Below are 16,806 nucleotides of genomic sequence, written 5' to 3'. Positions count from 1 at the left end.
CCAATTCCAAAAACTTTATCATATACTGCAAGTTAATTGATACCTGAATTAATGATGTAATGATATTCTTACCAGACTAACAACTGTTTATTTCCTTTAAAGATTTTATTGATTTATTTGAGAGAGAGAGAGAGAGAGAGAGAGAGTGTGTGTGTGTGTGTGTGTGTGTGTGTGAAACAGAGTGAGAGAGAGAGCACAAGAAGGGGGAGGCTCAGAGGGAGAGGCAGACGCCCCACTGAGCGGGGAGCCAGATGCAGGACTCTGGGATCATGACCAGAACCAAAGGCAAACACTTAACCCATGGAGCCACCTAGGCTTCCCTGGACTAACATTCGTTTAAAGTATGTTTTAACAGCTGTTGAGTTTGGTGGAGGGAAGGGGGATGGAGAGAATCTTAAAATAGTAAGAAGAAGAACTTGTTATCTATAATGGAACCCCCATAATACTATCAGCAAATTTTTTTAGCAGAGACTTTGCAAAATATATATTGCAAAATATATATATATGCAAAAATATATATTCTATGTATATATATATATATATGATTTTATTTTATTTATTTGACAGACAGAGATCAGAAGTAGGCAGAGAGGCAGGCAGAGAGAGAGAGGGGGAAGAATGCTCCCCACTGAGCAGAGAGCATGATGTGGGGCTCGATCCCAGGACCCTGGGATCATGACCTGAGCCGAAGGCAGAGGCTTTAACCCACTGAGCCACCCAGGCCCCCCTATTCAATATATATTGAATATATATTCAAAGTGCAGAAGGAAGGGAAGAAAGGAGGGCAGGAAAAAAAAAAAAAACCTGCCAACCATGAACATTCAACAACCCAACAAAGCTGCCTTTCAAATTGGAAGGGAAGATAGTTTTTCAGACAAGTAAAAGCTGAAGGACTTCATCACCGGTACAAGTTGAGCCTTACAGTACACATTAAAGGGACTTCCTCAAGCTGAAATGAAAAGTATGATAATAAATAACGGGAAATCATGTGAAACTATAAAACTGTTCAGGTAAATATATAGTTGAATTCAGAAAACTCTAGTGTTTCGTGGTGGTGGTAAATCTTGAGATTTCTTACAAAGCTGGTAAAGAGCAACTGTGAAAGGGAAGGTAGGAAAGGCAAATCTGCTTGACCACAAAGGCTTTTCTAGATGTATTAGTGAAAAGTACTTTTAGCAGTTCAGAAGGTGGAAACTGGCTTCCTTAAAATTCTGTCTACCATTTAGAAAATCTTCATTTACTTATACGTATCCTGTTTGAGGACCGCTGTCCCAGGACCACTGTCCTATCCAGTACTTCAGTTCCTTTGGCAATATCCCCCATTGTGCCCATCCACGTTCCGAAGGTGTCCCCGCTGGAGAGCTACTTCATGAGGAAATGTGTTCCATTTTTAGATGCACCTACTTAAAATTATTCCTTCAATTTCTTTGAGAATATCTATATTCTCAATAAATAACACGATATTTAATATATAATACAGATAATAAATATCTATATTATTCCTTAAATATCTTTAAGCCAGAATCTAGTTTCTTATAATTTTCATCAACTGATTTTAGTATACTGAGGTATCCAATTATTTTTCTTTCTTAAGATCTTTTACATGTTTGAAGATGGTTTTCATGTTTTCCTGACGTTTTCTTCAGGCTAGCAATCTAGCAATCTTTATCCCTCTTACCTATTCAAGCAAGATAATTTCAAGTCCGCATACCATCCTGGACATTTTTCCTTGGAATGGCCCCATTTCTCAATGATCCTTTTGAAATCTGGGGCCCAGCACTGAACCTGGTATTCTAAATGTGTTCTGAGCAGTGTAAATAGTGTGGGACTATCACTTTCCTTATTCTGTACACTCTAATCCATTTATCATAGCTTAGGTTTATATTTAGCTTTTTGTCTTAACAGCTCTATTATACCATTAACTCAGAATGAACTTAAGTCCAAGTATAATTTTTTTTTTCTTAAGTAGGCTGCACACGGGGCTTGAACTCACAGCCCTGAGTTCAAGACCTGAGCTAAGATCAAGAAAGCATTTAACCAACTGAGGCACCCAGGTACCTAAGCCCAGTAAAATTCTAAGCTCTCTTTCCTTGATTCTGTAAAATTGTTTTCTAGATACAAAGGTAAGACTTCAAATAACCTCCTTCATTTTTTTTTGTTGTTGTTAAATTTGTTTCAGTGACTTCTATTGAAATCTCTTAAATTCCTGATCTTAAAGTAACCCTATGAGGCTATTCACCTTGATTTTATGCCATCAAAAACTGATTTGCCATTAATGATTATCGAAGTTATCAATAACACGGTTAATGAGAACAGACAGCTGTGTGTGCCTCACACAAGCAGACATCCTTTGCTGACTGGCAAGATATTTTTATATTGTTACAGTCATATTATACCATAAAAAAGCACTCTCTGAGAAAGTATTTTCAATACTGAAACTGACCCACTGAATTACCATTCGGACTATCTATCTTTAAGCATAATTCTTGAATGGCTTGTATACCTTCTAGGCAAAGAGTTACTGAGCTCTGTGTCTGAGAATTCGGACTTTGATTCTAGTTGCCAGGGATACCGTATTGACTATGACAATGTTTCTCTCCTCTTAAATTCTATTAAGTAAACAACAAAGAAGTAGGCAAGAAAGCAAGATAACTTCTAAAAGTGATTAGGTAACATGAAGAAAATGAAACAGGCTGGGGGAATAGAGTCACAGGGTGGTTCTTTTAAGTCAAATAGTTAAAGAAGGCTTCCTTTAGGTGACTTCTAAGCGGGACTTAAATGAACAGAAAGAGCCAGCCTTGCAAAGATCAGGAACAGGAAAGAAGAGAAAAGGTCAAGGTGGCTAGGAAGAGTAAATACAGAAGCCTGTCCTAGCTATTTTGCAATCCTACTTTCTTTAGTTGTCTAGTCATTCTCAAATGTCCCAGAAAGATGCACTAGTACCAGTAGCCAACCGTGGACCTACAACCCTAGAGTTATAGCTCTGGGCTGATAGAACCCATTCTGGAGATTGGGGATGGGGATAAGGTGGGTGGTTATACTAGTCCTTAAAGACTAATGAGAAATCACAAGCCGTGATAGCCACCTTCATTCAGTGCTCATAACCATCCCCAATTCTACATACTTTGTAAAGAACCTATTATTGATCACACCAGAAAAAGAGTGAAGAATTCATGCAAATGAACAATGCCAGAAATACAAGTCAAAGAAAGTATCCTCTGTACTCAAGAACTACATAAACAAAGGTTTACCGCTTTCACAGATGTGTGGAAAATCTACTGGGGAACATAAAATAATTCCATTTAGCTATAGCACAGGACATACGAAGATTACCAAGGTTAAGATATAACGATAGGTTGGGGAAGTATCACTGAACAGTTTTTATGCCAAGCAGTTGAACTTGGTTCTGTATGAAACTGAGTGCTACGGCAAGTTTTCTGAGAATGGTAGTGGCTGACCCAGAAGCTCAGTGGAGAACATAGATTAGGAAAGGGGAGAAAGTCATAATAATAATAATGAAATAATAGTCATTATAATAATAAAAAGTCATTATAATAATGAATTAATTATAACTAAGAAGTAATGACTGCTTGGGGCACCTCGGCTTGGTGGCTTAGTCTGTTAAGTGTCCCACTCTTGATTTCAGCTCAGGACACAATCAGGGTGTGATTCAGCTCAGGGTCGTGAAACTGAGCCTGGGGTAAAACAAAAACAAAAACAAAAACAAAAAAAGAAGAAGAAAGAAAGAAAAAGAAAAAAAGTGAAGCTTGATTTTTCTGGTGTAGAATTGCATGGGATTGAATATAGGAGACAGAGGAGAAAAGGTCAAAAACACCAGAGGACCAATAGTTAATAAGAGTGACAAAAGAGAAACTATTGAAGATGACCATGAGGTTTTAGGCCTGATTGTACAAGAAATGAGGAAGCAGGACCTGTTTGAGAACAGACTCAAAACAACTCAGGAGGACCTGCTCTGGTCTCATCCTTGAAATAGTAGGTAAATGTGGGCAAATTCACTTTAACTTAGTGTCTATATTTACATTATGTAAAATGCTGGTGGCAGAGCGCAGTTGAACTAGATTACCTCAAATCTCCTTTCCAGGCAGTTCTGAGGTCTTTAGCATGTGGTTGTGAAATCTCTTGGACTATAAACAAATTTAAAGCAGGGATTGATTAAATTCTTCTGTCTAGAATATCAGCTTTATTTTGTTTATGACAAATAAATTAATAGATGCATATGCTTTTATAAAACCTTTAAATTAATAGATAAATGTAGATACATCTGTTTCCTCTCGAATTTCTCTAATACTGCAGTCATACTCGTCTCCGTGTATGTTTGTAAAACTCTGGGATTTTGCTAGTTTTGTAGCCAGTGTTTCAACATTATAGAATGAGTAATTTTCTGTACGTCCTTAAACATTTAAAGCCATATTTTCTTAGTAACTTCATTGGTTATAGACATCAATGTTTCTTTTTTTTTTTTTTTAAAGATTTTATTTATTTGAGAGAGAGAGCATGCGAGGAGAGAGGTTAGAGGGAGAAGCAGACTCCCTGCTGAGCAGGGAGCCCGATGCAGGACTCAATTCCCAGACTCCAGGATCATGACCTGAGTCGAAGGCAGTTGCTTAACCAACTGAGCCGCCCAGGTGCCCCTAGACATCAATGTTTCTAATAATATTGAGGTTAACACATTTTTATGTAAATCTTAATGTATAGCTATATATTATTTCCCCCAGATAAATATCTAGACCTGGTATGTTTCATTCAAAGGACAGAGTTTTAGGATTTTTGATATATTATCAAACTCTACTCCGGTTTGCTATTTATATTTTGTCCTGTGCATTTTGTAACACACAAGTTGTAAATAACTATGTATTTAATGTTTTTCTGTCCAGCTCTTTTATTCTTATGTCTTTTCACAGGCTGTAATTCTTCTATATTTCATCTATATTTTCTTTTCTTTTATCAGATATATGTACTATTGGTCCACCACCAATTTGATGTATGGTAATTTCTTCATAAGGGGGTATAAAGTAAAACTTTTAATTTTTAAATGTTTTCATTATCTGGCTACCACTGTCAACTTTCTTAGCACTTCTCATAGCTATCCAGTTTCTCTAGTTTTCCAGGTAATAATTTATCTACAATCTAGGGTGACTGAATTTTTTTTTAAAGATTTTATTTATTTATTAGACAAACAGAGATCACAAGTAGGCAGAGAGGCAGGCAGAGAAGTGGAAGCAGGCTCCCTGCCTAGCAGAGAGCAGAGAGCCGGATGCGGGGCTCGATCCCAGGACTCTGGGATCATGACCTGAGCTGAAGGCAGAGGCTTAACCCACTGAGCCACCCAGGCACCCCAGCAGAATTCTTTATTTTTTTAATGGTTCATAGTTCTCATTGCTTTTTGTTGTTTCACTGAGAATTTCCAGGACAATGTTGAAGGGAAACCAACCGGTCATGTGTCCTTGACTTGCTCATCTTTATATACCTCAGAGCACGTGGAATGTGTTCTAAAATATGTACCGAGGAGCCGAGTGATCTCAAGTTTTCTGGTGAAATCTGACACGCAGACGTTACGGTCCCCATTTGATAGATGGAGAAACTGAGGCTCAGGGTTACAGGGCAGCCACAGAGCCCGGGGCCAATCTGAAAAGGACAGCTCCTGCACTCACACATGCTTCCGGAGGAGGTGAGCAGCGGCCTTCCGGATCCCTCCGGGTCCCTCCCTCCGCACTGCGGGACTGCGCGGTCACTCCCGCGGCGGCTCCGCCCTGGGGCGGCGCTGTCACGCTCCATCCTGCATCCCTGCCCCCTCCGCGAGGCTCGGGAGCACCCGGGCGTGGCCCGCCCCGCCCCGCGCCGCCCCGCCCCGCCCCGCGGCCCGCTCGCCTGCCGTCTGCCCCCTGGAGGCCAGCGGGCCGCACTGCGCGCGGGCGGGGAGGGGCGGGGCGGGGCGGGGCGGGGCAGGCCTGGAGCGCGGATTCCGGTGCAGCCTCGCCCCGAGACCCCGGGCCATGGCGCGGGTGCTCATCGTGGGCACCGGGCTGACGGGAAGCCTGTGCGCAGCGCTGCTCAGGAAGGAGGCACCCCGTCCAGTGCACCTCACGGTGTGGGACGAGGCTGGGGACTCAGGTGGGTCGTGGGGTGGTCGAAACCGGGGAAAGGAAGCCGGCGCCTGTGGGCGGCCCACCCCGGAAGGTCTATGGGACGATCCGGTCACCGCGGCCGCCACCTCCCGGCGGCGACGTGCGCGGTGCACGCCCGGTCACGTGACTGGAGCCTCCAGCTCCCCGGAGAGGCCCGAGGGGGGCGGAGTAGGCGGTGACCCCGAGCCGGGCCGGGAGCGAGGGGGTGGGAGGAGCCCCGCGGGGCGGGGAGGGAGGAGCGGGAGGAGGAGCCCCGCGGGGCGGGGGAGGGAGGAGCGGGAGGAGTCCCGCGGGGCGGGGGAGGGAGGAGCGGGAGGAGCCCTGGGTAGGAGGAGGGGGGCCACTAGGGGAAGTAGGAAGATCCCCGCGCGGGGTCAGGAGTGTGAGGAGGGAGGACACCCGGGATGAGGAGTGGGGGTTTGGGGCGGGAGGCGAGGAGCCCCGCGCGGGTGAGGGAGGAGGAGGGAACCTAGGGTAGGAGGAGAGAGGGGGTAGGGAGAGAGGGAGCCTCGGTCAGGGTCCAGGGTCCGGGAGGAGCAGGAGGAGCCCAAGGCTGGAGAAGTGGGCGTGGCGGGGGCGGGGAGCAGGAGAGGGAACCTTGGTCAGGGTCCGGGAAGAGCGGGAGGAGCCATGGCGGGAGGAGCACAGGTGGGGGGACCAAGAGCGGCAAGAGTCCCGCGCGCGGGGTCAGGGAGGAGGAGCGGGAGGTGTGCCACCCCGAGGGCAGCCCAGGAGCTCTGGCAGTTTGCACAGCTTGGGCCTACCCCTTTGGCCGGTGCGCGGTTTTTGTTGTTGTTGTTGTTGTTGTTGTTGTTTTTGGTCTTGGCCTGGCCGTGCCTTCCAGGCCATCTGCACATGTCGAGGATCCCAAAGTGCCCTTGGACCAGGACTACCAAGATCTAGTTGACAGACTCCTTTTTTTCTCACGAAACCCGTTTGCGGGAGTGAAAACATGCTCCCAGTGATTATTCTGACATCTCATGCGTTATTTCGTTGGATGTTCTCCACGCACCCATTCCTGTTGTTTAAATGTGTGAATCCAGGGGCCAGGCACAGCGCTGAACACCGCTGCACCATCCATGTGTCCTCTTTAAAAATACCTCGCAGTGACCAAGTTGTCCTAACGATGGTAGAGGACAAAGCCCAAAACTAAAACAGAAAAGTACAACAAAGTCCTCTTTTAATACAGCCCTAATCTCTTTGGCCCACCCTGGGCTTTATAATTGAGGCGTTCATTGCAGAAGGGTCATTCTGATGCACTAAGATGTTTCTTGTGAATGAATCCAAGGGGGAAGAATGACGACAGCCAGGAGCCCTTATAATCCACAGAGCACGGTTGACTTGGGTGCCCAGTACATCACCTGCACACCTCACTATGCCAAGCAACACCAAAGGTGAGTTAGTTGGCAGGAATCAATCTTCATGCCCATAGGATGTAAAAAGATAGAAATCATCCATTATTAACAGAGTGACACCTTGCCCCTTGTGATATAGTGAAGATATTATAATAACGTTGTTGATGGCATTAGCCTGAGTAAAGTGGGAAAGCCAGAGTCCGTGCCTCCCAAGGGTGGTCCTGGAGACTGGAAGAGATGCTACATCCAGGGCTCAATTTAAATATGAATTACTGTGCTGTGTTGGCAAAGAGGACAACTAGTCCTGGGGGAACTGCATACCTTTCTATGTTCACTGTAATTTTGAGATATACAAGAAAATAGGCCTTCAGCTAATGTCAGCGAGATTTATAGATTGGCAAAACGTTTCTGTTCTTCACCTGGATGATGGTTTACTGATTTTTTAAGGCAGCTCTGTGCCCCACGTGGGGCTTGAACTCACCACCCCAAGATCAAGAGTCCCCTGCTCTATTGACTGAGCCAGCCAGGTGCCCCTTGAATTGTTTTTTTAACATAAAACATGCACTGAGTCGATCATATGAAGATTTCTAGTTATTATGTAGAGTGATACTCTCTAAGAATTCTTGGAAGAGAATACAGTATTTTTAAGCTAACAGTGGTATTTAATTATATCATATATATTGATTTATTTCAGTTTTTATGATGACCTGTTAGCTCTTGGCATTTTGAAGCCTCTGACCTCTCCTATTGAAGGGATGGTGATGAAAGAAGGAGACTGTAACTTTGTGGCACCTCAAGGAGTTTCTTCAATTATTAAGCACTACTTGAAAGAATCAGGTGGGGATAGGAGTTTCTCTGCTTTCTTTTACTATTGGCATTTAAAGATAAAAGTTGTAAACATAATTAAATATGAATACTATAAAGAAAGTTATAAAATAGATGTTCTTCTCTTTACCAATAGCTGATTTTCTTTTATCCCTAATAATAGTTTTCAATGTATGCTTCTAGAAAGAACTTTATGCATCTGTATATTGATTTACATGGCTGCCTCTATTTATTTATTCATGTGTGTTTATATTTATTCTTTTTAAGTATACCAATGGGATTATTTTTCATAAACCGACACCTTGTTTGGTATTTGTAATTAATCAGCCCCCCCCCCATTATCTATCTGTCTGTCTCCTATTTGTTCTGTTTCTCTGGAAAATCCTAATACATCATCATCAACTGAATCATATCTTAGGTCTGTTTTCATAACAACAAATTCAATATGCTTCATTTTTCTCAGTGCCTGTTCAGTGTTATATGATTTCTTTATGAATAAATAAATTCATTGCTTATGTCAGGATTAGCTTTCTGGAAAATATTTAGGTTGTTGGAGGGGTGAGGGGTTGTTTTGGTTTTTGCTAATACCGATATTGCTGCATTGTTTAAGTGTGACACACTTCTTTAGGCCTATCTGTAGGACCAGTTTCTAACAGGACAGTTGCTGTGTCAAATGGTATTGTGAATTTTTAATTAAACTAGGTGGTTCCATCTGCTCCTTTTAAAGAATATCTCATCAGCAGTAATGAGGAGGCACCTGGGTGGCTCAGTCAGTTAAGCATCTGATTCTTGGTTTTGGCTCAGGTCATGATCTCAGGGTGGTGAGATGGAGCCCCACTTCAAGCTCAGTGGGGAATCTGCTTGAGATTCTCTCCCTCTCCCTCTGCGCCCCCACTCGTGTTCTCTCTCTCTCTAAAATAAGTAAATAAATCTTTTAAAAAAATTTTAAAAAGCAGTGAATGAAAATTTCTCTCTCTGCGCATCTAGGTATTTTATAACTAAAAATTTTAAATTTTTGCCAGTGGGGCAGGTTAAAGCTGGTGTCTTTTTGTGTTCTGATTTGTACTTATGTAATTATGACTGAGTTCATGCATCTTTGTGTTTTTACTGAGCTCTTTCCACCTTTTTTCTTGAATTTCTTATTTATGACTTTGTCCCTTTTCTATTAGGATTTTCATTTATTCTTTGTGTATTTTATGAATGTTTTGAAAATGACCTTTTTTAGAATAGTTGATAAATGATCTTGGATGATAAACAATTTTTTTTAATCTTTTAATTTTTTAAAGATTTTATTTATTTTTGTGAGAGAGAGAGAGAGAGAGCGCATGTGCGTGAGGCAGCAGGCAGAAGGAGAAACAGATTCCTCGCTGAGCAGGGCGCCCAACCCAGAACTCAATCTCAGGCCATGGGAACATGACCTAAGCCTAAGGCAGATGCTTCACTGATTGAGCCCACCAGGAGCCCAACATTTTTGTTGTTGTTGTTGTTGTTTTTAAATATTTTTTAAATTTATTTATTTATTTACTTACTTATTTATTTATTTATTTGACAGAGAGAGATCACAAGTAGGCAGAGAGGCAGGCAGAGAGGGGGAAAAGCAGGCTCCCTGGTGAGCAGAGAGCCCGATGCGGGACTCGATCCCAGGACCCTGAGATCATGACCTGAACCGAAGGCAGAGGCTTAACCCACTGAGCCACCCAGGCGCCCCTAATTGTTTTCTTTAAACAGAAGTAAGTTTCTTGATGAATCATAAATTAAGTAAGTTGCCCAATTCAAGATCACTGATGAAAGGTGCTGAGACGTTTTGTTCCATAAACTATTTCAAAAATAATTACTGTTTTGATTTTCTTCATCAAGTTTTACTTTTTAAGAACCCCAAGAATCCCTGATAGCAGGCAAGGGAGGGGTCGGTTAGATTCGATATACATACAGCATGGGGACATAGTAGATGTCATTCTGGTTAGACAGCTTCTCCATCGAGAATTCAGGCAATGATGGTGTATTACTTGGGATTTTCCAGAGAAACAGAGCCAACAGGAGCTAGATATAATAGGATGTGTGTGTGTGTGTGTGTATTTATATAAATATATATAAATATATAAAATTTAAATATAATTATATAATATTTAATATATTATAATGTATATAATATATCTAATATGATCATATAATATATAATATATAATGTAAAATATATAATATAATATATATTTATATTGTATTATATATAGAAATATATATAATAGGATATATTTGTATATATATGATTTATTATAAAGAATTGGCTCGTGATTAGGGAGGTTGGCAGGTGTCAAGATCTGCAGGATGAATTGGCAAATCCCAATACAGGGGGTAGAAAAACCCCCAACAACCCCTTCTCCCAGTTTGAAGGCTGTCGGTCAGGAAGAATTCTTTCCTTTTGGGGAGGGTCAGTCTTTTTGTTTCATACGTGCCAAAGACTGGATGAGAGCCATGGGCATTAAGTAGGGAGGGTAATCTACCTTACTCATTCTACCAATTTAAATGTTAATCTCATCCAAAATCATTGTCAAAGACAGAGCCAGAATAATATTTGACCAAATATCTTGGGGGGGGAACTCCATGACCCAGTCAAGCTAGTGCATAAAATTAACCCTTACAGAATGTGATAGCATTGGATATTTTGTAGAATGTCACCGTCAGCTTCATCTCTTGCCACCATTTAACTTTTAAAAATCTCATTTCCATCATGATTTGACCCAATTTGGATGTGCCTATTTACTGAAAGCCTCAAGTACTTACTAGCTGTATTATATGTCCTATCCATCCGTCCATGAACGCACACATCCCTTCAGTAAACACTTACTGAGTACTTCCTATATGCCAGATGCTGTGTTAGGTGCTAAGGATACAAAAACCAAAGTCCTTGCCCTCTTACATCTGATATTCTTCTGGCAGAGGAACAGTCCTTGAATACACAGTACCTACATCCTTCTCTTGGTAGGTGTTTGGGAGAATATATATTTTATCTTCCAGTTTTGCTTTGGAAGCTCTTGGGAAAAGAGATCATATTTAATTATTTGTGACTCACATAGAGTTTAACCTACCCTGTACATGGCACGTAGGTATCATGATACACAAATTTCTGTATTTATTTCTATACATGTATATGTACATATGTACATTGGAGTATATATTAAATGTATTTAATATAGTTGTGAAATACATTTAATATATATATTAGGTGATTATCAGTTTTAATTTAACCAATTCTTAGTGAAAACCTGTTTATATTTTCCATTTGTACAGCCTCTTGAGACAATGGTTTTATAGACTTTTTTATCCCTATGTAAAATATTATTTACTTCAAAAGGTAATTTTTAAAAAAGATTACATACTACTGGTTGAAAATTTGGAAGATACAGAAAAATCGCAGGAAAAATGTCACAATAAGTTCATTTTGTGACCTACTTTCTCCTTTTTTAAAAGATGAATTTTTACATAATCGAGTTCAAGATCTATATAATTTGAGTGTATGTAAATGATTTATTTTAATATTATCTTCCTAATACTTAAAGAGTCTTTTTCCCCTGTTTACCCAAATCTGTTGTTAAAGAATTTATAGACCTTACTATACTATTTTAAATTTTGTAATTGTGTCCTTTTAAACATCCTTTAAACTTCTGTGAAGTTTTCTCTCCACTACATGATCCACAAGAGTGTTTTCATGTTTCCACAACATAAGTGAGAGAGTTTCTGGAATCGGAGTGACCTGGAACTAACTAACCCCTTCCTAGCTATGTAATAATAGGAAAGTTTAAAAATCTATACCCTGGTTCTTTCATTGGAAGAAATAAGAGTAATCACAGTACCCACTGCAAAGTGTTATCGTGAGGACTGTGGGATAGAACACATTCATTGTCAACGCAAGCAAGTAGTAGGCCAGGTACATAGAAACCTTTTGCTACATGTTGGTTTAAAAAAATAATCTCCTTAATGAAGTTGACCTTGCATAAGAATCAAATTGTTGAGTCATTCCAAAACTATTCTACAGTTTGGAATCGATAAAATTTATAACTCCACAGTCTATTGGATGAACCAGCCCGGTTTTGATTGGACCAGACTTCTAGGAAATTATCTGTGTGGGAAACGACTAATCACATATGCTTTCGAATGTGTTCCAATCTCTAAAACCAATATTGAGCAGAACAACTTCCGAGAACAGCGGCCCGAGCAGCAGAGATGCTGGTCCAGTAGGTCTGGCTTACTTAGGTCTAGAACGCACCTTTGTACCAGGATGCAAGGTGCCGCCAGTGCTGCCGGCCTGGGGCCCACACTTAAGAGAACCACGGACGTACACCTTGCAGAATACTTTGGGACCCTTGGGATGAATGCCCAGGACATCCGGCTGGGTATGGAGAAGTTCTAGGTCCGTGGACTTCAGTTCCCTGAAACACGCACGCCTGCTCACCACCGTCAGTAACCGTGCACCGCTCTTTCCCACGGCACCCTAAATAAATAGAACCAAGTGAAGGGAATGATTCAGGCCGGCCTGGAGCCGGCAGGTGGGAGTTGAAGGGGCCTCGGGGCAAGCAGGCAGGTTGGAGGCTGTTTACTAGCCCTTGCTCCAGTGTATGAACGGAAGGAAGCTAATTGCCTCGAAGAGATGGACCCCTGGGCCTAGTTAGCACCTTGTTCCTTCTAATGTATTTGCGTTTGATTTAAAAACTGTGAATGTTCACAGTGTTGCCGCGGGATTCCAGGGACAGTGAAAGCATCTGAGGTCTAGAGACGTGACATGGAGGAAATGAGTGGTTTTGGATGGATAAGACATACCTGACACAGGCAGATATTCCGAATCAATGTCAGAACGACGGCGGAGGGACCTTCTAGGGGAGGAGGATGGAGTCGCCGCAGGAAGGAAGCTTCAGGGCCAGGCGGACATAAGCCAAATGTTGCGTGGCTGGGATGCTGCGGTGTCCCCTGGAAATGATGAATGAGATCTTCCAACGTGCTTTTGTGTCTTGTTCTTTCTTCATTTCTTGCTTTTCTGTTCCTGAGACTGCATACAAGTAGATTTGTAAAAACAAATCCAAGTTTTCTGGTAATTGAGATGTGAGGTAAGTGCTTGGTCTCACGGAGACTTAGCGATCCAGGGATGTTTTCTTATCTTTTGGTTTATGGTTCCTGATTCATTCTCTTCAACAGGCCCTTATGAAATCCCAGTATGTGGCGGGTACTCTACTGTGTATGAGATACGGTCTTCACAGACACAGAGCAGACATGGTTCCTTCCCTGGGGGCTCACAGGTTAATAGGGAAGAAAATATTAGTCAAATAACTACTCAGGTAATTATCAAAATACCTTGGTGATAAAGAAGAAAAATGCGATGAGAGGACATTCTCAACCGTATTTCTCTTCATTCTAATTTTTTTTTTTAAGATTTTATTTATTTGACAGAAATCACAAGTAGGCAGAGAGGCAGGCAGAGAGAGAGAGGGAGGAAGGATCCCTGCCGAGCAGAGAGCCCCATGTGGGGCTGGATCCCAGGACCCTGGGATCATGACCTGAGCCAAAGGCAGAGGCTTTAACCTACTGAGCCACCCAGGTGCCCCCTCATTCCAATTCTTAATAAAGGTAAATTGATCCACTAACGAGAGCTTGGATCTCGTTCACAGACACCTTTTTCGGGTTAAGAGGGAAGGAGAGGAATTCCGACCTAATGGGGAAGTGAGCCCCGAGAAGGGCACCTTCACTGTTCAGTTCCCCTGAATGGATCCAGTCTGTAACTTCTCTCTCTCTGCCTGTTCATACTGGAAGCCCTGAGGATGTGAACGTGACCTTGCTTTTGGAACAGGTGCTGATGTCTGCTTCAGACACCATGTGACTCAGGTCAACCTGCGGAATGACAAGTGGGAAGTCTCCAAGGAAACAGGTCCCCCCGAGCAGTTTGATATCGTCGTCCTCACGATGCCGGTTCCCCAGATTCTGCAGCTCCAAGGCGACATCGCAAACTGTGAGTCCCGGCCTGGCCGTCCACCTCACGGAGTGGGGTTCCTCTCACGGGGCGTGAGCTTAGTGTAACTCTCTCAGCAAAAGGCACATTGTGGATTCTATTGATTTGTGTGTTTTAGAAACTGATGCTATGGCCTTGCCTGTGATGTTAGTCAAGGTTAAACTTAAATCCACAGAATTTTTTTTAACCGGTTAAATCTTGAACATTGTTCTTACCGCCCTTGCTTTTAAGACGTAAATATTTTTGATGAACATGCAGTTGATTGGCCTAAAGGAAGACCAGTTTCTTTGTGTCCATCCTGGAGATAAGAAGGTTTTTATGATACAAGAATTGATCGCATTGGGCACCTGGGTGGCTCAGCTGGTCAAGCATGTGCCTTTTTCTCCGGTCATGATCTCAGGGTCGGTCATGATCCCAGGGTCTTGGGATTGAGCCCCTCATTGGGCTTCCTGCCCAGCGGGAAGTCTGCTTCTCCCTCTGCCTGCTGCTCCCCCTGCTTGTGCTCTCTCTCTCTTTCTCTCTCAAATAAATACATGAAATCTTAAAAAAAAAAAAAAAAGAAAGAAAAGAAAATGTTTACGAATGATTGACTTGGTACACTTGAGGGAGGGTAAGTTTCTTCCGGTTTTATCAGCTCAAATCAGAATTGGACCCCATGCAAATAAGCCTGTGTTTAGTTCATTGTAAAGAAGCCACCCTAGCTATAAAGGGTTAAAACAGAACACTCCACAGTAATCCTTTACCACCTGTGGGTCTAAAACAAAGGGATTGTTTATTTATTTGGGAGGGAGGGAGGGTGAGGGAGTACAGGGGAGGGGCAGAGGGAGAGGATCTCAAGCTGACTCCCCACTAAGCGGGGAGCCAAGCAGGGCTCCCTCTCCTGACACTGAGATCCTGACCTGAGCTGAAATCAAGAGTCCAGTGCTCAACAGACTGAGCCACCCAGGTGCCCCTAAAACGCAGGGCTCAAAAACATCTGGTTTCCCTTTAAGTTCTAAATCTCAACGCGGAGCTCAGTATGAGGACTGTTCACGTCTCCTCTCTGTGTTTTCCCGAGAGCCTTAAATAGTGCTTGTGTGATTATTACCCGGTTGCGTTATAGTTCCCCTGCGGAAGACGTCCATCTACGTAGCCACGTGCTGCCACCTCGTGGACGCTTTCTGAAGTGCAGGTCCCCTCAGAATTTTAAAACCCGAGAGGACTCTGAAGAAGAGCGCAAAACACACATAAAACTGCGACTGTAATTCACGAAACCCCACAGTGTCACAGGGAAATCACCTTAGACCCACAATAACTGAGTAACGTGCTCAGATGTGCTAGTCAGTGACAGGCCTCGCCTTCCTACCAACTGTGAGCAGCCCTGAGCCTTTGCTTTCTTTGCATTTCCTTCTCACCCTGCCCCCCTTTTAAATCACGTCTGCCCTTTTGGATCAATGCAAATACCATCACTCCCGTGAGAGACTTCCCTGTTGATTACACGTGGTCTGGGTTTTCCCTTATGCACTGCTTCCTCCTCACTTCCCTTTTTACAGAAGACATGGAGCTACTATTTTTTTTTTTTTTTGGTCAATTACTTGTTACGTTTATTACATTATTTCAGGTGGGAGAACAGGGAATCCTTATGGCCCATGTAGACAACCTCTTATAATTCGTGATTTGCCTTTTGGTTCCATAACTGTGCTGCTCTCTATGTATTAATATCACAGGATTATCTCCCTTGATCCTAAGACATTATTACTATGATTATTTCCATTCTTGGTGCTGAAGGAATAAGCATCTCTTTTATTCCTCAACTTGATTATAAGCTCCTTGTGGTCAGATGACCTTGGAGTCCACTGGTTCTGGCTTGGTTCCTCGTTTGGGTGCTGGGATAAAATGGTGAACCTTGAGGGTTTCAGGATCAGAAGGGACCTCGGGGCTCATTGCTTCTGCCACCCTGACTTTAGAGATGAGGAGTTTCAGATGTGATCTTCCTTCTACAAGATCACACGATTTAGTGGGGACCATGCGGGAGAAAGTGCGGCTGAGGAAAAGGAGGCACCCTTCAAATATTATTGTCTTGATTTCGTGTTTCCTATACATTTATTTACTTATTTATTTAAAAAGATTTATTTATTTTAGTGGGGGCAGAGAGAGGAGGAGAGAGGGAATCCTCAACAGACTCCCCGCTGAGCAGGGTGCCCAACATGGGGCTCTATCCCAAGACCCCGATATCGTGACGTGGGCCGAAAGCAGGAGTCAGACGGTTAACCGATTAATCCACCCAGGCGCCCCCATGCTTCTGACACATTTAAATACAACTCTTCATTGGGCTGTCATAGGGCATCTGGGTCTGAATCCACATACTGGACTTCCTGCTGGAGTTCTTGCCTCCTCCTGCTAGGAGCGTAGCAGAGGCAGTGGAGAGATTGTGGGGTGAACAGTGTAGAATAAAGCAGGTGGGACATGGTGAGCCACTGTCAGACTTGAGGACCCTGGAAGGTTC

General features: G+C 42.8%; 1 protein-coding gene across 3 annotated transcripts in view; it reads left to right on the top strand.

Moving 5' to 3' along the window:
- The first annotated feature begins 5,989 nt into the window (after window positions 1-5,989).
- Window positions 5,990-16,806, top strand: part of RNLS (renalase, FAD dependent amine oxidase) — a 269,551-nt gene continuing 258,734 nt past the window's right edge. For all 3 annotated transcript variants that reach the window (XM_032883033.1, XM_032883032.1, XM_032883034.1), the window contains exons 1-4: window positions 5,990-6,132; window positions 7,435-7,540; window positions 8,196-8,338; window positions 14,163-14,321. In XM_032883033.1, the coding sequence (XP_032738924.1) occupies window positions 6,015-6,132; window positions 7,435-7,540; window positions 8,196-8,338; window positions 14,163-14,321 (526 nt within the window). In that variant the 5' untranslated portion in view covers window positions 5,990-6,014. The remainder of the gene's footprint in view (window positions 6,133-7,434; window positions 7,541-8,195; window positions 8,339-14,162; window positions 14,322-16,806) is intronic.

This window comes from Lontra canadensis, unplaced genomic scaffold (assembly GCF_010015895.1).
Source record: "Lontra canadensis isolate GAN:19392208 unplaced genomic scaffold, GSC_riverotter_1.0 scaffold85, whole genome shotgun sequence".
NCBI classification, from domain to species: domain Eukaryota; kingdom Metazoa; phylum Chordata; class Mammalia; order Carnivora; family Mustelidae; genus Lontra; species Lontra canadensis.
Note: the sequence above shows the minus strand (reverse complement) of the source record. Positions and strands in the feature narration are given on the sequence as shown.